At 41.1% G+C, this 16,176-nt stretch overlaps 1 protein-coding gene across 1 annotated transcript in view; it reads right to left on the bottom strand.

Annotated features, from left to right (window-relative positions):
* The window catches only part of MYO3A (myosin IIIA), a 112,528-nt gene that overhangs the window by 47,602 nt on the left and 48,750 nt on the right, over positions 1-16,176 (bottom strand). Inside the window, exons 9-15 of the mRNA XM_035890151.1 lie at positions 8,520-8,619; positions 6,159-6,275; positions 4,901-5,005; positions 4,771-4,816; positions 3,806-4,043; positions 1,349-1,447; positions 1,131-1,245 (exon numbers count right to left, since the gene is read on the bottom strand). Coding sequence (XP_035746044.1) covers positions 1,131-1,245; positions 1,349-1,447; positions 3,806-4,043; positions 4,771-4,816; positions 4,901-5,005; positions 6,159-6,275; positions 8,520-8,619 — 820 coding nt within the window. The remainder of the gene's footprint in view (positions 1-1,130; positions 1,246-1,348; positions 1,448-3,805; positions 4,044-4,770; positions 4,817-4,900; positions 5,006-6,158; positions 6,276-8,519; positions 8,620-16,176) is intronic.

Raw genomic sequence — 16,176 nt, 5'->3', positions numbered from 1 at the left:
CTGGTGCTGTGGCAAAACTGCTATCAGTGCTGACCTGTGCATATCCTTCCACGCTGCTTCTAGAAAGGTGCAAGTACAGGTGTGAGAGGATGTGATAGTACAGGTGTGATATTACTAAGTGCAGTTGTGAATAAGCATGTAGAGGAGAAAGAGACTGTGAACTCCACTGCTACTATGACTTAATGCAAAATGAGTATGGAGGAACAGAATATGCGAGTAAATCTGTTCTGCTAGCTATTCAAATATTTACACTGAGGGAAGCCAGAAATACTCAACTGAAGTGAGTAATTTTCTGTGAAAATCTCCTTACAACATGCAGTTTTGTCAAAGAAATTAAAACACACATCCATTCTGCAGCACTGGTGCTATATTTCACAGATACTATATGGGTCATACTCCTACTATCATTTGTGATAAAGTCAGCGGTAAACTACAGCTGTCATGCACCACCTCTCCTAAGAAGAGAGAACTAGGGTGCAGGATGGGGTTTCCTTCCCTTGCATCCTACTTTGTAAATCCAGAGGCCTGTTTTTATTTTAATTATACCAAAGACAGCCTGAGGAGAGGGGTTTAATGGCCAGCAGAGCAACGATATGAGATCATAAAGAGAGAATGGGTTCAGTTAATGTTTAGTGATGAGAATGTCTCCAAAGGGATGTAAAAACTTCATTCAACTTTACCCCTGGAGTTGTAAAAATGTGTTGAGTTCATCAAAACTCAGATCAACTCAATGAATTTTTAGAACTCTCACCATGGACTTCATCTTAAAACAGAGATGAGGCTCATATTCACAGGCCTGAAATTATAGGCTAATAAATAGTTACAACATCATTTTCTATGCATTTGATTTGCAAAATCCTTTTTGCCCAATTACTCAGCTGTGCTGTGTTCACTGATTTCAAAGTCTTGTTGACTAATACCATTATATTAGTTTAGCAATGCCTTGAAACCTTAAAAATTTAAATGTGGTAATGTAACAGTAAGTTGATATGTAATATCCTAAAACATAAACACACTACTACTAAAGGAAAAAAATAACAAGGGAGATTATTTGAATGCTTTATATAAGTTTTTCCTGATTAAGGTAGTCATCAAAGTTCACCAAAAATAAAAGGGTTATCAGCACTCACCTCCAGTGTAAAACCTATGACTTTGAAGCACTGTTCAATTAATTCAAACTGAGACTTATAAAAGCTGTTGTTCATGAAATCTTGCACTATTCTGAAATGATCGTTTTGCAGATATCTGAAAGAGTTGATGGATACAGAGTTAGAATGTAAATGAGGTTAAGAATCCAACAGCATCGCATTTCTTAGTAACCAATTTATGTAAAAATAAACTGCATTACCTGGGAGGTCTATATTCTGGCAGTTTATAATGTGCCAGTTTTTTCTTCTCTGCCAGACCAGCATAAATATAATAAAAAATATGGAAATTCTTTTCTCCCCTGAAACAACAAAAACAACAAACTGGTTTAGTAACGTAACTATGTTACATTTATTGATGACATACATGCTATTATTAAATGTTATTTTAATAACAGGCAAGGCTCATGCAAAGTGACAGAGGACTCCGAAAGAAGCTTTATCACACAAGTTCCTGTGAAGTGAACACCCTTTCTATGCCCTTGTGCATTTGTTCTGGAGCTGCCAGGGCAGCTCCTCAGTGCTACAAGCAGCTAAATGCTGCTCTGCCTTTGATGCAGTCGGTAGATGCAGGGTGAGATCTTGCACGTTGCTCACCCATGCACGAGCTGTTTAACCTCCAGTTATTTTAAAAAATCTTCTGACCATGGGAGAGCTATACACTCCTGATTCACTGAATCTGGTACGTTTGCTGTGTCCTTTAACCCTGAACCAAGAAAGCACATAAGTAGACATTCAGCAAAGGGCCTTATGACCTGGCATGCTTTGCCTAAAAGGTGCCCAAACCCAGGACACAAGGTTTATGCGCTTCCAAGGTTCCTGCGCATCATATGAGGAAGAACTGGATGCTTAGGTGGAAATTTGCAACCACCACTGAACCCAGACACAGCCAAGTCAGCCACTATGAAATGGCAACAAGGAATGATGTTGAAACCCCTGGTTTCTGCATGAGCTGAAGCGTGTGTCTCAGGAGCATCATTACATGCTTCTGTGAAACAGGATCAGAGCCCAGTGCACTCCTTTCTGCAGGGGGGTGCCTAGATCAGAGTCCAGTGCCAACTTAAGTTTGTCTATTTTACTGTGGACAGTCAGTAGTAGAAAACAAGATCAATTTAAGCAGTAGGCGCAGATCCCTTATCTTTCCCCTCAGTGTCTTAACCATTAGGTTGCATAGCCATGCTTTGCACGCTCTAGTTAGCGGTGTCCCTGCTCCTGCAGGGGGGTTGGACTAGATGACCTCTAGGGGTCCCTTCCAACCCAAAACATTCTATGATTCTGTGATTCTCTCTGAAACCTCACTGTGTCCTGATGGTTTGTGTATTCTCTTGGAACAGTAGGGGAATCCCTAGGTTCAGAATACCTTGGCTTGAAGTAGGTCCGGAACTTGGGTCTCTCTTTTTCTGGGTAATCAGTCCCTGGATTTCTGCAAAAAGTCATTCCTAGCTCTCCATGTGATTTTGGGAGTCATGTTCTCCCAGAAGAGCGGAACAGGCTGCCCTTGCGATGCAGGTACCTAAATGCCAGCTCTCTGCCCTGGCAGGGCCGTATGGACCAGCCACACAGAGACCTCAGTGAAGAGGAGAACATGCTCGACACAAACAGCTTCAAAATTTAACCTCCTACACAAACATTTTGGTGGCGTTTTCTTATGAATTCAGACATCTAAACACCAACCTAAATAGCATCTAATCCAGGTAAATGCTTTGCCAACTTCCTGTCTCAGCATGTGGCTAAATATAAAGACAAACTGACAGCCACAGAACAAAGCCATGAAAAGTTATGAAAAGAAGTGATATTCTAAGGAAAAAAGCTGATTTTATTCTGAAAAAGCAGTTTCTGTGCTTATGTTCAACTGGGGAAAAAAACAAAAAACACCATTTCATAAAATTGCCTCTAACTTTAAATTGTTTATTGAAGCATTCCAAGTGATACTTAGATGTTCTTCATGTCACAAATCTACAACAGGCAACAACATCATGCAGAACCACAAAAAGATGAGTAAGAGACCAGCAAGAGGAAAAGTTTAAATCAGCGACAACATTCCTTGTCTCAAACTCTGGTTCTCCTGTCGTTATTATGGCAGAAATAGAGTTGCCAAAACACTTTTTATCTGGATGTGCTATATATAAGGATAGAAAATACATGTCAATAATATAAATGAATTGGAAATGCCATTTAATTTTTCTGTCATTTTATATTATGAGATCCACACATGACAGAGATGGATCTGTTCTGCGTGTGGCCCATAACCCTTTATAACCAAATCTTAACTTTGCAAGCAAACAAACAAAAGCTGCAATGCTAGAGGAAACGTAGAGGAATTAAATTCAAGTGATATACTTAACACAGTACTTCAAAATTCCACAAAGAAATTTATAACTGAACTATTAGAAAGTTTTAAATTCTTTACATATCCTGATACACTTTATATATCACACATGCATTTTTATGAGATTTGTTTAAATAACCCAGGAGACAATGATAAAAAAATCAGGAGTAGTTTTCAGCTAGCTTACAAATTTATAAGCTATTCATATATCATCTGTAAGAAAAAATCCCAGGGCCTTATTCATCTTCATGTTTTGATCCAAGATAATTTCCTGCATTGTAGGCCTACTCTGTAACCCCCAAATTAGGTCAAATATAATTTTTATACTTACACTGCCTGGTGGACAACTCTGGATTTTTCAAGGAGATACTCTGAAATCTGAGCTCCTACTACAGTACCACCACAAGTGAATTTCATTTCCAAATATTTTCCAAATCTGCTCGAGTTATCATTGATGATAGTGCCTGCATTCCCAAATGCTTCTACGAGGTTATTCACCTGGAGGATCTTCTCCTGTAGAGTCCTGTTATTAGCCTGGATATGAAAAAGATATTGCTTAAAATTATGAGTAATAATTCAAATGCATTCATTCTTAAGTGTTTCTTTCCTCTTCTAGTTGGAATTGTGAAGTGTGACATCATCAGGGCAGCCATTCCCATGTGAATTGTATGGAAAGACAGACATGTATATACCATGAAATCTGCCAGAATATAGCAATCTGCAGAACTAATGGCTGGCTGGAAGAGGTAATAATGATAATGATAACGACCACGCCAGAACTAATATATTTCTGTGGTCCAGCACTCTGAGATGGCTGGCCTGCTTTTAGGATCCTTGTTAGCATCTGCTTACTGCTGTGCTGCACCATACCAATAGATCAGTTTGCTTGCATCTCACCTGGGACATTGAAAAATGGCATTTTATTTAGACAATTATGGTGGCTGCTCCCCAGAATGACCATGTCCCATTGACAGCAATCTGGTTGTGGAAGGAGGTGAAAAGCTAGAAGAGTATTTTATTTAGTACAGCTTGGGTGATTCGAAGACACTCAACTAAACAAGGGACAGCCTAAGTCACAGCCCTCACAGCAGTGGGTACTTTCTGGTGGAATCTCCAAAATATTTTCAAGTGACCCTAGTTCAGAAGGTAGATAGGGTTGAAGATCAGCATCATGTTCAAATCTGACCTTACAGAATTTCTCTGGAAAATACATTACAGCCCCCCTACCAATGCCCTGTCCGTAGGTTCAGTTAATTAGGCCCAAGGCAGCAAAGCCTTACAGAGGCGCCCCCTTTGAACTTTGCGTCTTGCCAGCTCCACTTTCTCCAGAAATAACGATACACTGCAGACAAGAAGAGCATGACTCTGAGCTGACTCCATATCTCTCAGTCCAGCGAAGGATATAATTAAGACACCTCATCTTTACCTGATCAGAGTTATACGTCACCATGGACTGATAACCTATGTCAGCAACAGCAAAAATATGGGGAGGGTTGGCAGTCCGTTTGGCTCCAATATACAGTTTGGAATGCTAAGTGTAAGAAAAATGAAAACATTATCAGCATCCCTTAACATTTTTTTTTTTTTAATCAGAGTTTAGTTTTATTTTCAGGTTAGGGTACAGCATGCTGAAGTTACCAGCAGTGATGTTTTTGTGTAAGTTGTTACTGTGCTCACTATGCCATGAATCTGAATGCACTTAGTACTATAAGAGCTGCTGAAAAAGATGAAGCACAATTTTGTATGATGTCAGCCCTGATTACACTATGAAACTCAAATTATTGGAAGAAAATTTAATGTTGCCAGAAATCAAAGACCAACTTATAATTTAATTTTATTTGTACTTCACATCCTCTTAGTATTTCTGCATGATATTGATGTCAAAACTTAAGATCTTTTCTGTACCTGCAGTATCTGGATATTAATAATGCCAAATTATTGTACGACCAGATTTTTGTAATTGTTCCCTTTTGAATAATGGGGAGAAAAATTCACAAAAGTTAAAATTTTACAGGGTTGCTTTGTGAACTGTCTGATCAATTTAATAGCTGTGGTTCTCCCGGGTCTCCTGGGAGGAAAAGCCCCCATCTCCTACCTCCAGCTATTCACAGAAGTTCTCCATGGGAAGCGGAGGAGAAGGAATGCTCCCTCCCACAGAGAGGGTTAAGATTCACCTAAATAAATGCACTTATCTGTACAGATACTACTTCTGAGCTAGCTGCTAAGGGCAGCAAAGGGCAGCTAGTGCCTTTACACTCTGTGGGGTTCTAGTCAACAAATCTCATGAAGTTTAGCACGATTGATCTCATCCTAGAATTAATGTTGAAAGTCACTAGAAGAACAATAGCCTCAAAAATCCTATTTCTATCCATTGATTAAAATGGATGACTTGGTCTGATATAGCTGTTTGCACTTTAGACATGATATAGACATTATCTACACTCTAGATGTAAAGATATCAGGAATTAAACTTTTTGGAGTCTCTCATTTCTGTGCTGAAATTCAGCACATGATAAGTATGTGTGTCAACATGCACTTGAAGGGACAAGTGTATTGCTAATTCTGTTTTTCAGAGTTAACTGAAGTAAATCTCGAGAATGTTCTTACTTTATACTTAACACAAATATTCATATTTTAATGGAAATCAGTGCTAGTTTAAAAGAACCAAACCTAGATTTTCACACCTGTGAAGAATAAATGTCTATGTTCCGAAATGGATTGACAGCGATGAGAATGTCCCCAACATATGTGTAGATCTGATCCTTGGCGTAACCCTTCTGCAACTGCTCTGTTACTGTATTCTGATGGAGGAAGAACAGGAACATTGAATCACATGGGGAAAAAAAGAATACTAGGAAAATGTGTAAAGTATTTATATAATGAGCAAAGATAGAGAGGGAAGGTATACAACTGATCATCATCAAAAGTGAGTAACACTTTCAAACACACTGGCATTCCTAATTTCTTGTGTCCAAACTGTCTTTGAACAATATATACTTACAGATCCCCAAGTGGCTGCATAAAAATGAGTTAATAAGTACTGCTTTAATTCAATTAATCAAAGGTTTCCATGAGACAGTCCTGTCTTCATTTCTAACACTACAGCTTCATGTAACTCATCATGCAAGAGCCGTATGCTTGAATTCATAACTGTCATTACAGATGCTCTAACATTACTCTCAGTTATGGTAAGACACAGATGTTCAACTGTTTGGATCCAGTTAATGTAAACAATCAAGCATCTTTCTATATTAACAACCAGTCTCTGCTGTGGTTGTTCTTTGCTGCTGCAGAGCCGGTTCTCCCTGCACCGAGGAAAAAGAAAGGCCCGTTAGTGGCATACCTGATTTCTTGATATAATTGCCCTCAGCTTCTTCTGCATACAGAGCTGGGTGTGTAAAGTGCCTGGTTAGGTTTCCAATCAAAATAGAACACAGAGCTGGATGAAGAAATTCAAACCAGCCTTGAGACTATTCTGAGGTACATGTGAAAATAGTTAGGCCCTATTCCCACTGGAACAGAACGACCGGCAGCAGGGGACTACAGAAGAAATTGCTTTCCCTCCACATCCATCTGTTCAGCGTTGTGCACTGTGTTCTGGTTAATACACTTAAAACCTGAATTCTCAACAGCTGAAGAGGTTACATTTCCTTCACAGGAAAACATAAGGAGAAAACCTTGGTTTTCCATTGCTTTGATAAACTCTTCCCTTTTTGGTTTTGAACACTACCTTACTTTTGGCCATAACCAGATTCACATTAACATAATTTTTTAGGGGAACTTCTGCCCATTTTGAAATTATTTCTTGCACTGATAGAAGGTCTCCTGTTTTGTTCTTCTGATGGGGCTACCTAAACTGGAAGAAAAGTTTGAATGGAAGAAAGGAGACAGTTCTGAGAAGCTGCCACTCATATGTGAGAGAGGTTTTAAACTGGATTGGATTTAGTAAAATATCACGTAGTCAAAAGATGGAGGCGTCCCAGACTTTCCTGAGCATGCTCCACTCTGAGGAGATGGGATATATTTCCAGCTCACCCGTTTTTTCTTTTTTCATGGCAAAAGATAAAATCCAGTCTTGCTAGCATGTGGCTATTCCCAATATTTAAAAAAACGCTTAAATCTGAGCTTTGTGTAGTAGATGAAGTCTGGATTAGCTCAATTAGTATTAACTAAACATTAAGCTACTAAACCAAGCTCTTGGATGATAGAAGATGTTCTGTGGGCTGTTAGCATTATGTAGTTTGCCAGCTCAAGAGCCACACTGAGAATTCTGGACTGACGAAGATACAATATACCAGAGAAGTTTTATAGGTAAGAGAATGTGAATTACAGTCTATGCACAGCCCGGTAGAGGAAGAATGACAGTTTGTTTAAAACCACTGATGGCCTCTAAGACCTGCAGATAACGGGCTGTGGCCTGATTCTTCCTTCTGGTTTTGAAGATTAAAGCATAAACACAACAGACTTCCCTCCTCCCTTATGCATGTTCCCCTGCTCCTAGTGGACTCATTTCCGAACTCTTGACAAACCAGTGAGATTTCTATCAGTAATTTTGTCAAAAGTTCACCAGAAGGCATTGACAGGTCAGAGCCTCAGCTGACACAAATTGGTGTCAATGCATCTCCGCAGCAAAGTCAGTCAGTAAGAACCCAGCCTAGGAAAGTATGGTAAGCCAGTTTGAGACAACTCTAGATGTCCAAGCAACAGCGGAGAAGGTGCTTGTTCTTGGACCTGGCCCAATTTCAGGTTAACACATCATTGCAAACTGTATTTAGCTGTAATAAAATCCAGTGATATAAATCCTGTTAAGCAGATGGTGCTATAATACTGCTTGGTCTAAGGCTGTAACTGCAGAGGGTGAGTTGGAACCATTCCTGACATAGCAAATCTGATCTAAAATATCTGGCATAAACCGGTAAAATGCCATTGTACGCTTACACAATTGAATTGTGCAATACAGTTGAACTTGAAAATCAACAGCACACTATTGTGTTTTAATACGTGATTACCCCTCTTCAGGAAAACATGAAAAAGGAGGTTCTTACCTCATCCAGTACCTCCAAGGTTGCTAAATCATCTACCTCTTCCTGGTTTGAAACTAGTGACTTACTGTAGTTCCCTTTCTTTGTATGAATACGTTCAAATCTAGAAAAGAAAGACATGCAATTTCCTGACGTAAGGAAACACAGAGCAGACCTTGCATCTGTAACCATCTTGAAGGCAATTCAGCCAAAATATTCCAGATTTCCATTGCTCTGAATTCAAACACACGAATGTTTGAGTAACAGGACAGGATATAGCTTCTTAGTGCGGCACACCTGCGCTTGACAATTCAAAGTCTATGGTTTGATCCCACAACTCATACCATGAAGAATTTTTTCACTGTACAGATCCCTGCTTGATCACACCCCTACATCAGCTGCAAGACTGGAGCTATGCAGTACAGGGAAAAAACTCAACATATTTATAACAGTCAAACTCTGGCACCTACCTGCAAAAAGAAAAATGACCCAGTTAAAATTATGGATTGAACAAAACCAGGGGTGTATGATGAAATAGTACGGCAAGGATGATGCAGACAAACCATTCAGGATGGAAACATTTCTAGCTTAGTAATGATAATGCTCTAAAGCCTGGCTGAGATGGCCACACTGTAGAGCAAAGTGCGATAGAACCACTGGGGTATGTGAAATACAACCTGGCCAAGAAGAATTTTCTTAGACTCTACAGGGAAAAATACGTACAAAATAAGGAAACAAAATCTCAAATCTTTTTCTTACCAGGTTTAAACTTCAATTAAGTTTGTTTTAAAGTGAAATTTCTTTCTTTTAATCAAACCAAAGAAAACTTCATGCAGTCTTATAGACATTAGCAAGAAAATTCCCAGAGCTTTGGATCATTCTCTATCCAAGAGTAAAGGCATTGCTAAACAAAGCAGAAGCAGCAGGAACTGCAAGGTTTACAATTCAAATTAGTTACACTTGCTTTATGAGATGGGGAAAAATCAGGGAAAGGGATAAGTAACAGCAGAGTTCACAAACTAAATCAAGCTCAGATGTGCAATGTGGCACAAGCACAGAAAGACTGCCAACTAAATCAGATCTCCTGATATGACCTCACTCCCCTTCATACTATAGGTAGGAAGGCACCTCTCAAACACATAGAACATATACTGGTAAACCAAGACAGCGGGGAAACTGTTTTGTGTGAAACACATTCACTCTTTACCTTGATTCCAGACAAGACCAGGGAAATCCTTTGTTTAATTTTGACATTTGTATATGGCATGAGCAAAAGCTGGTGTTTTCATAGAATCGTGGAATCATACAATTATTTAAGTTGGAAAAGACCTTTAAGATCATCAAGTCCAACTGCTCATTAAACTTAAATGCCAAGTCCACCACTAAACCATGTCCCTAAACATCACACCCACATGTCTTTTAAATACCTACAGGGATGGGGGCTCAACCGCTCCCCTGGGCAGCCCATTCCAGTGCTTGACAACCCATTCAGTGAAGAAATTTTTCCTAATATCCAATCTAAACCTGCCCTGGTGCAACTTGAGGCCATTTCCTCTTGTCCTATCATTTGTGACTTGGCAGAAGAGACTGACCCCCACCTCACAACAGCCTCCTGTCAGGCAGTTGTAGAGAATGATAAGATCTCCCCTCAGCCTCCTCCAGGCTAAACAACCCCAGTTCCTTCAGCTGCTCCCCATAAGACTTATGCTCCAGACCCCTCACCAGCTTTTTCTGTGTTCCTGATACAAGCCAGGATGCCATTGGCCTTCTTGGCCACCTGGGCACATTGCTGGCTCATATTCAGCCAGCTGTCGGCCAGCACCCCCAGATCCCATTCTGCCAGGCAGCTCTCCAGCCACTCTTCCCCAAGCCTGTAGCATTGCATGGGGCTGTTGTGACCCAGGTGCAGAACCCAGCACTAAGCTTTGTTGAACCTCGTACAGTTGGCCTTGGCCCATCGATCCAGCCTGTCCAGATCCCTCTGTAGAGCTTTCCTGTGCTCCAGCAGATCAACGCTTCCACCCGGCTTGGTGTCATCTGCAAACTTACTGAGGGTGCACTCGATCCCCTTGTCCAGGTCATTGATAAAGACACTAAACAGAACTGGGTCCAATACTGAGCCCTGGGGAACACCACTTGTGACTGGCCACCAACTGGATTTAACTCCATTCACCGCAACTCTTTGGGCCTAGACATCCAGTTTTTTATTTAGCGAAGAGTATGCCCATCCAAACCATGAGCAGCCAGTTTCTCCAGGAGAATGCTGTGGGAAGTGGTGTTAAAGGCTTTACTAAGTCCAGGTAGAGAACACCCACAGCCTTTCCCTCATCCACTAAGTGGGTCACCTTGTCATGGAAGGAGATCAGGTTAGTCAAGCAGGACCTGCCTTTCATAAACCCATGCTGACTGGGCCTAATCATCTTCCTGTACTGTATGTGTCATGTGATGGCCCTCAAGATGGTCTCCTCCATAACCTTCCTCAGCACTGAGGTCAGACTGACAGGCCTGTAGTTCCCCAGATCCTCCTTCCAGCCCTTCTTGTAGATGGGTGTCTACCCAGGCAAGAACTTTAATATACAGTGAATAGAGGATGGGAAAATAGGGCAGTTGCACCAAGAAGAAGAAATGGACAAATTATGCCCTCCCAAACTGTGAGTGCAATCAAGATCTGAATGATGGAAGTGCACGTCATCTAGTACTTCTTTCAGTTTCTCTTGTCTCTAAGGATCATTCCCTGAGAGTGACAGAATGGCCTGTCCTCACCCAGGTGCCAGTAATGGAGCAGTTTCTTCCTCCCTTAGGCAGGTGCCAGCTACACCACCGGAGTCTTTCCATTGTCCATAGTGCAAAGGAAGGAGTTTCACACCCACCACAGTTGACTAATTCTGCAACTTTAGTATCAAGACACAAACATTTAATACTTCATTGCAAGAGCCAGCATAGTTTCACAGTCTCTGTGCCAATATTGCAGCCCAATACCCGGTGTGGAGGCTAAATGATCAGGAAGCACAATGAACAGTATGCGTCAACAGAATCCACATTGCCCTGATGGAAGAAAGGGATGAAGTTTTGCCAGTTTTGCATCTGGATACTTTGCAGACTACTCTCAAACTGTCGTTGGGACTCTGGAGCTGCATGGGAAAGCAACCCAATTCCAAATGTTTCCTTTCCTTCAGTATACAGACCAAAAAAGACTGCTTGTAGATACAGTTGCAAGGATGTTGGCGATGAATTATACAGAGGTGAAAAGCAACATGAATGCTACACAGCACAGTGCCAGAGCCTTATTTCTGCTATGCAGCACAGAACATGCAACGCGTGGGCCTATTCCAACAAGAGCAGTGCAAATGGACAAAAAGAGATGCAGGACTGCACATCTGTGTAGGAGAAGGAAGGCAGCTTTTGCTGCAATAAATCCATAACTGGGCTGTAATTTGGTTTGTATTTAAAAACGTTGAAGCAGAAAACACACATGAACAAAAGCAGGCAGCATCAAAAGGGATGGGTCTGGTGTAAAGCAATCACACCTCTCCCAGGGCTGACCTCTTCTTCCCTTTCTTTTGGAACCCATTTGTACTGCGAGAGCTGTCCTGGTAGTACTATCCTTGCAATAACACAGAAAATTTTTGGTTGTATGTACACCCAGGCTGTATTAAAAAGAATGTGGTAATAGTAAAATTTAAATCAACTCTTCAGCCTTGCATGGTCTGCTGCTGCTCGATTTGCATTTCCCAGCTAAAGGATATTACTGCATCTAAAGCCAGAGGTGCAAGCAAAATCATAGCCCCTCAATAGAAACCTCTCCCCTCTATGACCCACATTCCTATCTATACCTCTTTTTAACAGTTTCAACTAAAAATCTAAATTTGGACAGTTGAAACAATTTCTCCTTTGGTCCTGCATGAAGGTCATTTTGTGTCCAGAGGATGCATCTAATATCAGTATGACTTTGAGAAAGACCTATCAACATGCACATGAGGGAAAGATGCAGGAACTGCAGGACTATGTCAGGCTCTGCTGTTCTATTTTTTTCCATTGCCGAAGGAAGACCCCAAACAAGACATCTGTCAAGTTATGCTTTCCATTTCTGGTGGAATTGTTACACACTGAATACACTTTCTTTTTTTAAATTTTACTGCCTACCAGTGAGAGAGTGATATTTCCCAAGATTTGTTTCCATTACTATTCTTCATTTAATGTAGGAAGTTAACAACTGCCTTTCAGGAAGGGAGGGGAATGCTCCAGTCATGGAGACTTTTATTTTTCTAATATTTTTTTTTTCTTTTAAGGAAACGATCTCTATTTATGCCAGGGAAGTTTAATGACATAAAATTGATTCTCCTGTAATCCTCTTCAGCTGACATTATGAGAACACTAGTGCTTGTTAAACCAGATTATATTCTCCATTCTCAAGAGTACAGCAGAGTGGCAGTTTTGCAGAACACAATATTTTTATGCTTTGCTGTCAAAGGGCACAGACCCCTCAAGGGCAGTTATACTGCTTCACTTGCTAAAAATCCAACCGCTTAAAAAACCCCACATCAGTGCTGTTGACATGAATGCTGAAAATTCATCATCATCATGCACATAGACATTGTGAACTGAAATAACGATGCTTCTCCGTTCTGTTCAGAAACTATGTGTTGGAGGCATTAGATCTTACAGCCATGCTCAACAAGCAATTCAAGCAGCTAAAGGCCAGAAACATCAACCCAGTATGGACAAGAAAATGAGTCAAGGCAGCATTGTTTCTTGCATCCTCCTTCACACCCCCCCGCTTATCTTTCAAGATTCAGTTAAATCAAAATTAGGCAACTGCAGCTTTTTCTTCTTCAAATTGTCAGAATGTATTTAAAAGATTTCTGATAGTTCCAAAAATACCATGAAAAGGGAAGTGTGACTCACGATGCCCCATTGAACTCCCTGCCTAAACTGGTTGGAGAATCATCTACAGACTAAGAAGTGACAGGAAAAGGACTGGCCTTAGTCTGGGTGTAAAGAAGAAACTAAAAATAATCAAGTTTTCTGTAGGTGAAGGTGGGAACAGCTGTACACCTCCCAGCAGTTACAAATAGCATTAAAAGTGACAAACAGAAAAGAAGCAACACAGAGAAACCTCTACAGGATCTGTCATTGCTGGTGATTCTATTTCACTGGAGGCTGCACAGAGCAATATTCACACTTCAAATCAAAATTTTGCCTTCAGCAGATGTATCTAGTGACATACGCTTAAATAAAACTACAATCCTATATTTATGCAAAATCTGTACCTGAATATAGAAAAGTGTACTGGTAGACTCCAGCTGCATCTGCATGATGCTTTGCAACAGAAACCTGTGCTCCCGCTGTGTTTAAATGATTGCACGGCACTGGCTGCAGTCTCAGGGAGCTGCGCTTAAGCTCATGCAATGTTGCCACGAGCAGAGTGCTGCCCAGCAGAGCTACAGGGCTTTTGGTTCAGAGGTGGCCCATGTCCAGCCAGGTGGGTCATGCCCTGGTCTGCAAAATCTGTTTGCCAACATCTGTGCTAGTTTCCCATGCCCTGCAAAAAACTGCATGCCCTGCAGGGCCTTGCAGATTATTGGTCCTTCATAACAGGCTCACGAAATGGCTGTATCCTCTGAGGAATTTCAGGGGAAAATATGTGTTCTTAACTGAGCAAATAAGAGATCTCTAAAAGGACTCTTTGGGATTAGTTCCTTATTGCCCTCACACGTCAGGCCCACGCTCTGCAAGAAGAACCATATTGAGAAGATGAAGCGGAATCTCCAAAAGCAAGTGATGCCTGGTGAGGTATCCTGCCTTCAGGAGAAATGAGTTGCTGAGCAAGTGGACCAACAGACAGTGAAGTAGCACTTGCAGAATATTACTCCCAGGGAGTCCTGAATGCAGGGGGAACTTCCTTCTCCTGTTTTGCTTCAGGAGGTAAACTATTCTCTATTCAGGTGTTGCTTTTGCCCATTGTATCGTACGGAAGGAGACTGGAACCGCATTCTTATTCTGCTATAGAGATGTGTATTAGCTAGAAGCATATGGGATTGGAGATCTGCTTGTTCTAAGACCCATGTTGCCAGGAACTATTGCTTCTATGACCTGAGAGCAGCTTGCAGCATAGCCACCCTACACAGGAGTGTCCTCAGTGCAGGAATACACACTCCTCATTAGTACAACAAAGCTCATGCGAATTTACAGGAAAGGAAAAAGTGCCTTGAAGTGCTCAAGGATTAGTCTGGGACTCCTTGTTTAAGTCTCACGTTTAAGCCTCCCCTCTGCTACAGATTTCATCTGGACACCTTGACCAGGGGAGCAGTGGACTCCATGTGAGCTATCTTACTCCGCTCCTCATCCTGCCTTTGTCAAGCTAGTCTGGTGATCTCCTACTCTCCACTACAGCTTGTCCTGCAGGGTTGAGCTGGAAGGATTGCTATCAGCTGTTTTCAACTGGCACAATGAGTCAGAGAGAGAGAGAGAGAGAGAACACCCAGAAAATAAGTGACAAAAGTCTGTGCAATCAGGGAAAGTCATGGGTGGAAACTACATGGCACTCCCTGCTTTTAAGAGGGGTGAATAATTTGACATCCACCTTTGTGTGTGTTGTACATGAACTTCTATGAACTTACCTCCCTGAACTTTCCAAATAGTTAAGCAGAGCAACTGCTTAGCACCCTGTCACTGGATTTCAGGGCTACCCCTACATGGCCAATACAGAAACAAACTCTTAGTACGGTAATTCAGCTCACTCAAAAGCCCTTGCGCTGAATCACTTTGCAGGAGAATGGGTCTCTTCCCCGTATTTATTTAGAGGGCGTATAAAGATGCGTGTCTTAACGCGGGCACCACAGTCAGTTGCTGAAATCTAGGTACAGTGAATATCCCTCCATACGCAGCTCATTCTGGAATGAGTCATAATTCCCAGGAAATGCACATTGTACTAATCATTGCATATTTCTGCAGAGATTATTGTAAAAGAAGACAAGGTTAAGACAGCCAAACAACTCAAGATAAAAGGCTTACAAGCCTGACTGTCAGGTGTAGATGCGACAGTTCTGAAGGCCATTTCAAAGACAGCTATTTCTGCTGCAAAGTAAAACTCTTTACAATGCAGTTTTTTTCCCTCATTTGGCCTAGCAAGAACTGTATTTTTAGAGCAGGTTTTGAATATATAATGCAGCACTCATTCCTAATAATTATTTTCATCACTAATTATAGATTTTAACAGCTATGATGTGACTTACAAGAATGGAAGTATGTGACCGAGGGATTGGCTAAAAATGAGGGGAAACTTCATCAGTGTTCAAAGGTGAATGATCGGGCTCAACTAAGATTGTTTCTTCTTTAGAGAATTTGTCTTATTTTCATTAAAGATTGTGCAATAAATTCCATTATCATGCTTTTTGTGCCACTACTAACATAGAAAAGAATTGAGACACTATATTTAAAGAGCTGGGTGGTCCTGAGGACTGCAGCAACAGACATGGGATGAAGTTTATTTCTGTAAAACCTCAAGATCATACTACTAGGGTGTAACAGAGTTTTTTCTATTAGCTGAAAGTTCAGCAATTTGAAAAGACCGAGAGAAAAGAAGTATCGAGATGATTATGAGTCATGATCGCCTCTGAAAAGAGGCCAATAACACCTTAGGAAGTTGCACAATGGAACAGGCTTTTCTTGCACAGCTGTG

Source organism: Egretta garzetta, unplaced genomic scaffold, assembly GCF_000687185.1.
Source record: "Egretta garzetta isolate BGI_Z169 unplaced genomic scaffold, ASM68718v1 scaffold142, whole genome shotgun sequence".
NCBI lineage: Eukaryota > Metazoa > Chordata > Aves > Pelecaniformes > Ardeidae > Egretta > Egretta garzetta.
This window is presented reverse-complemented; position numbering and strand designations above follow the sequence as displayed.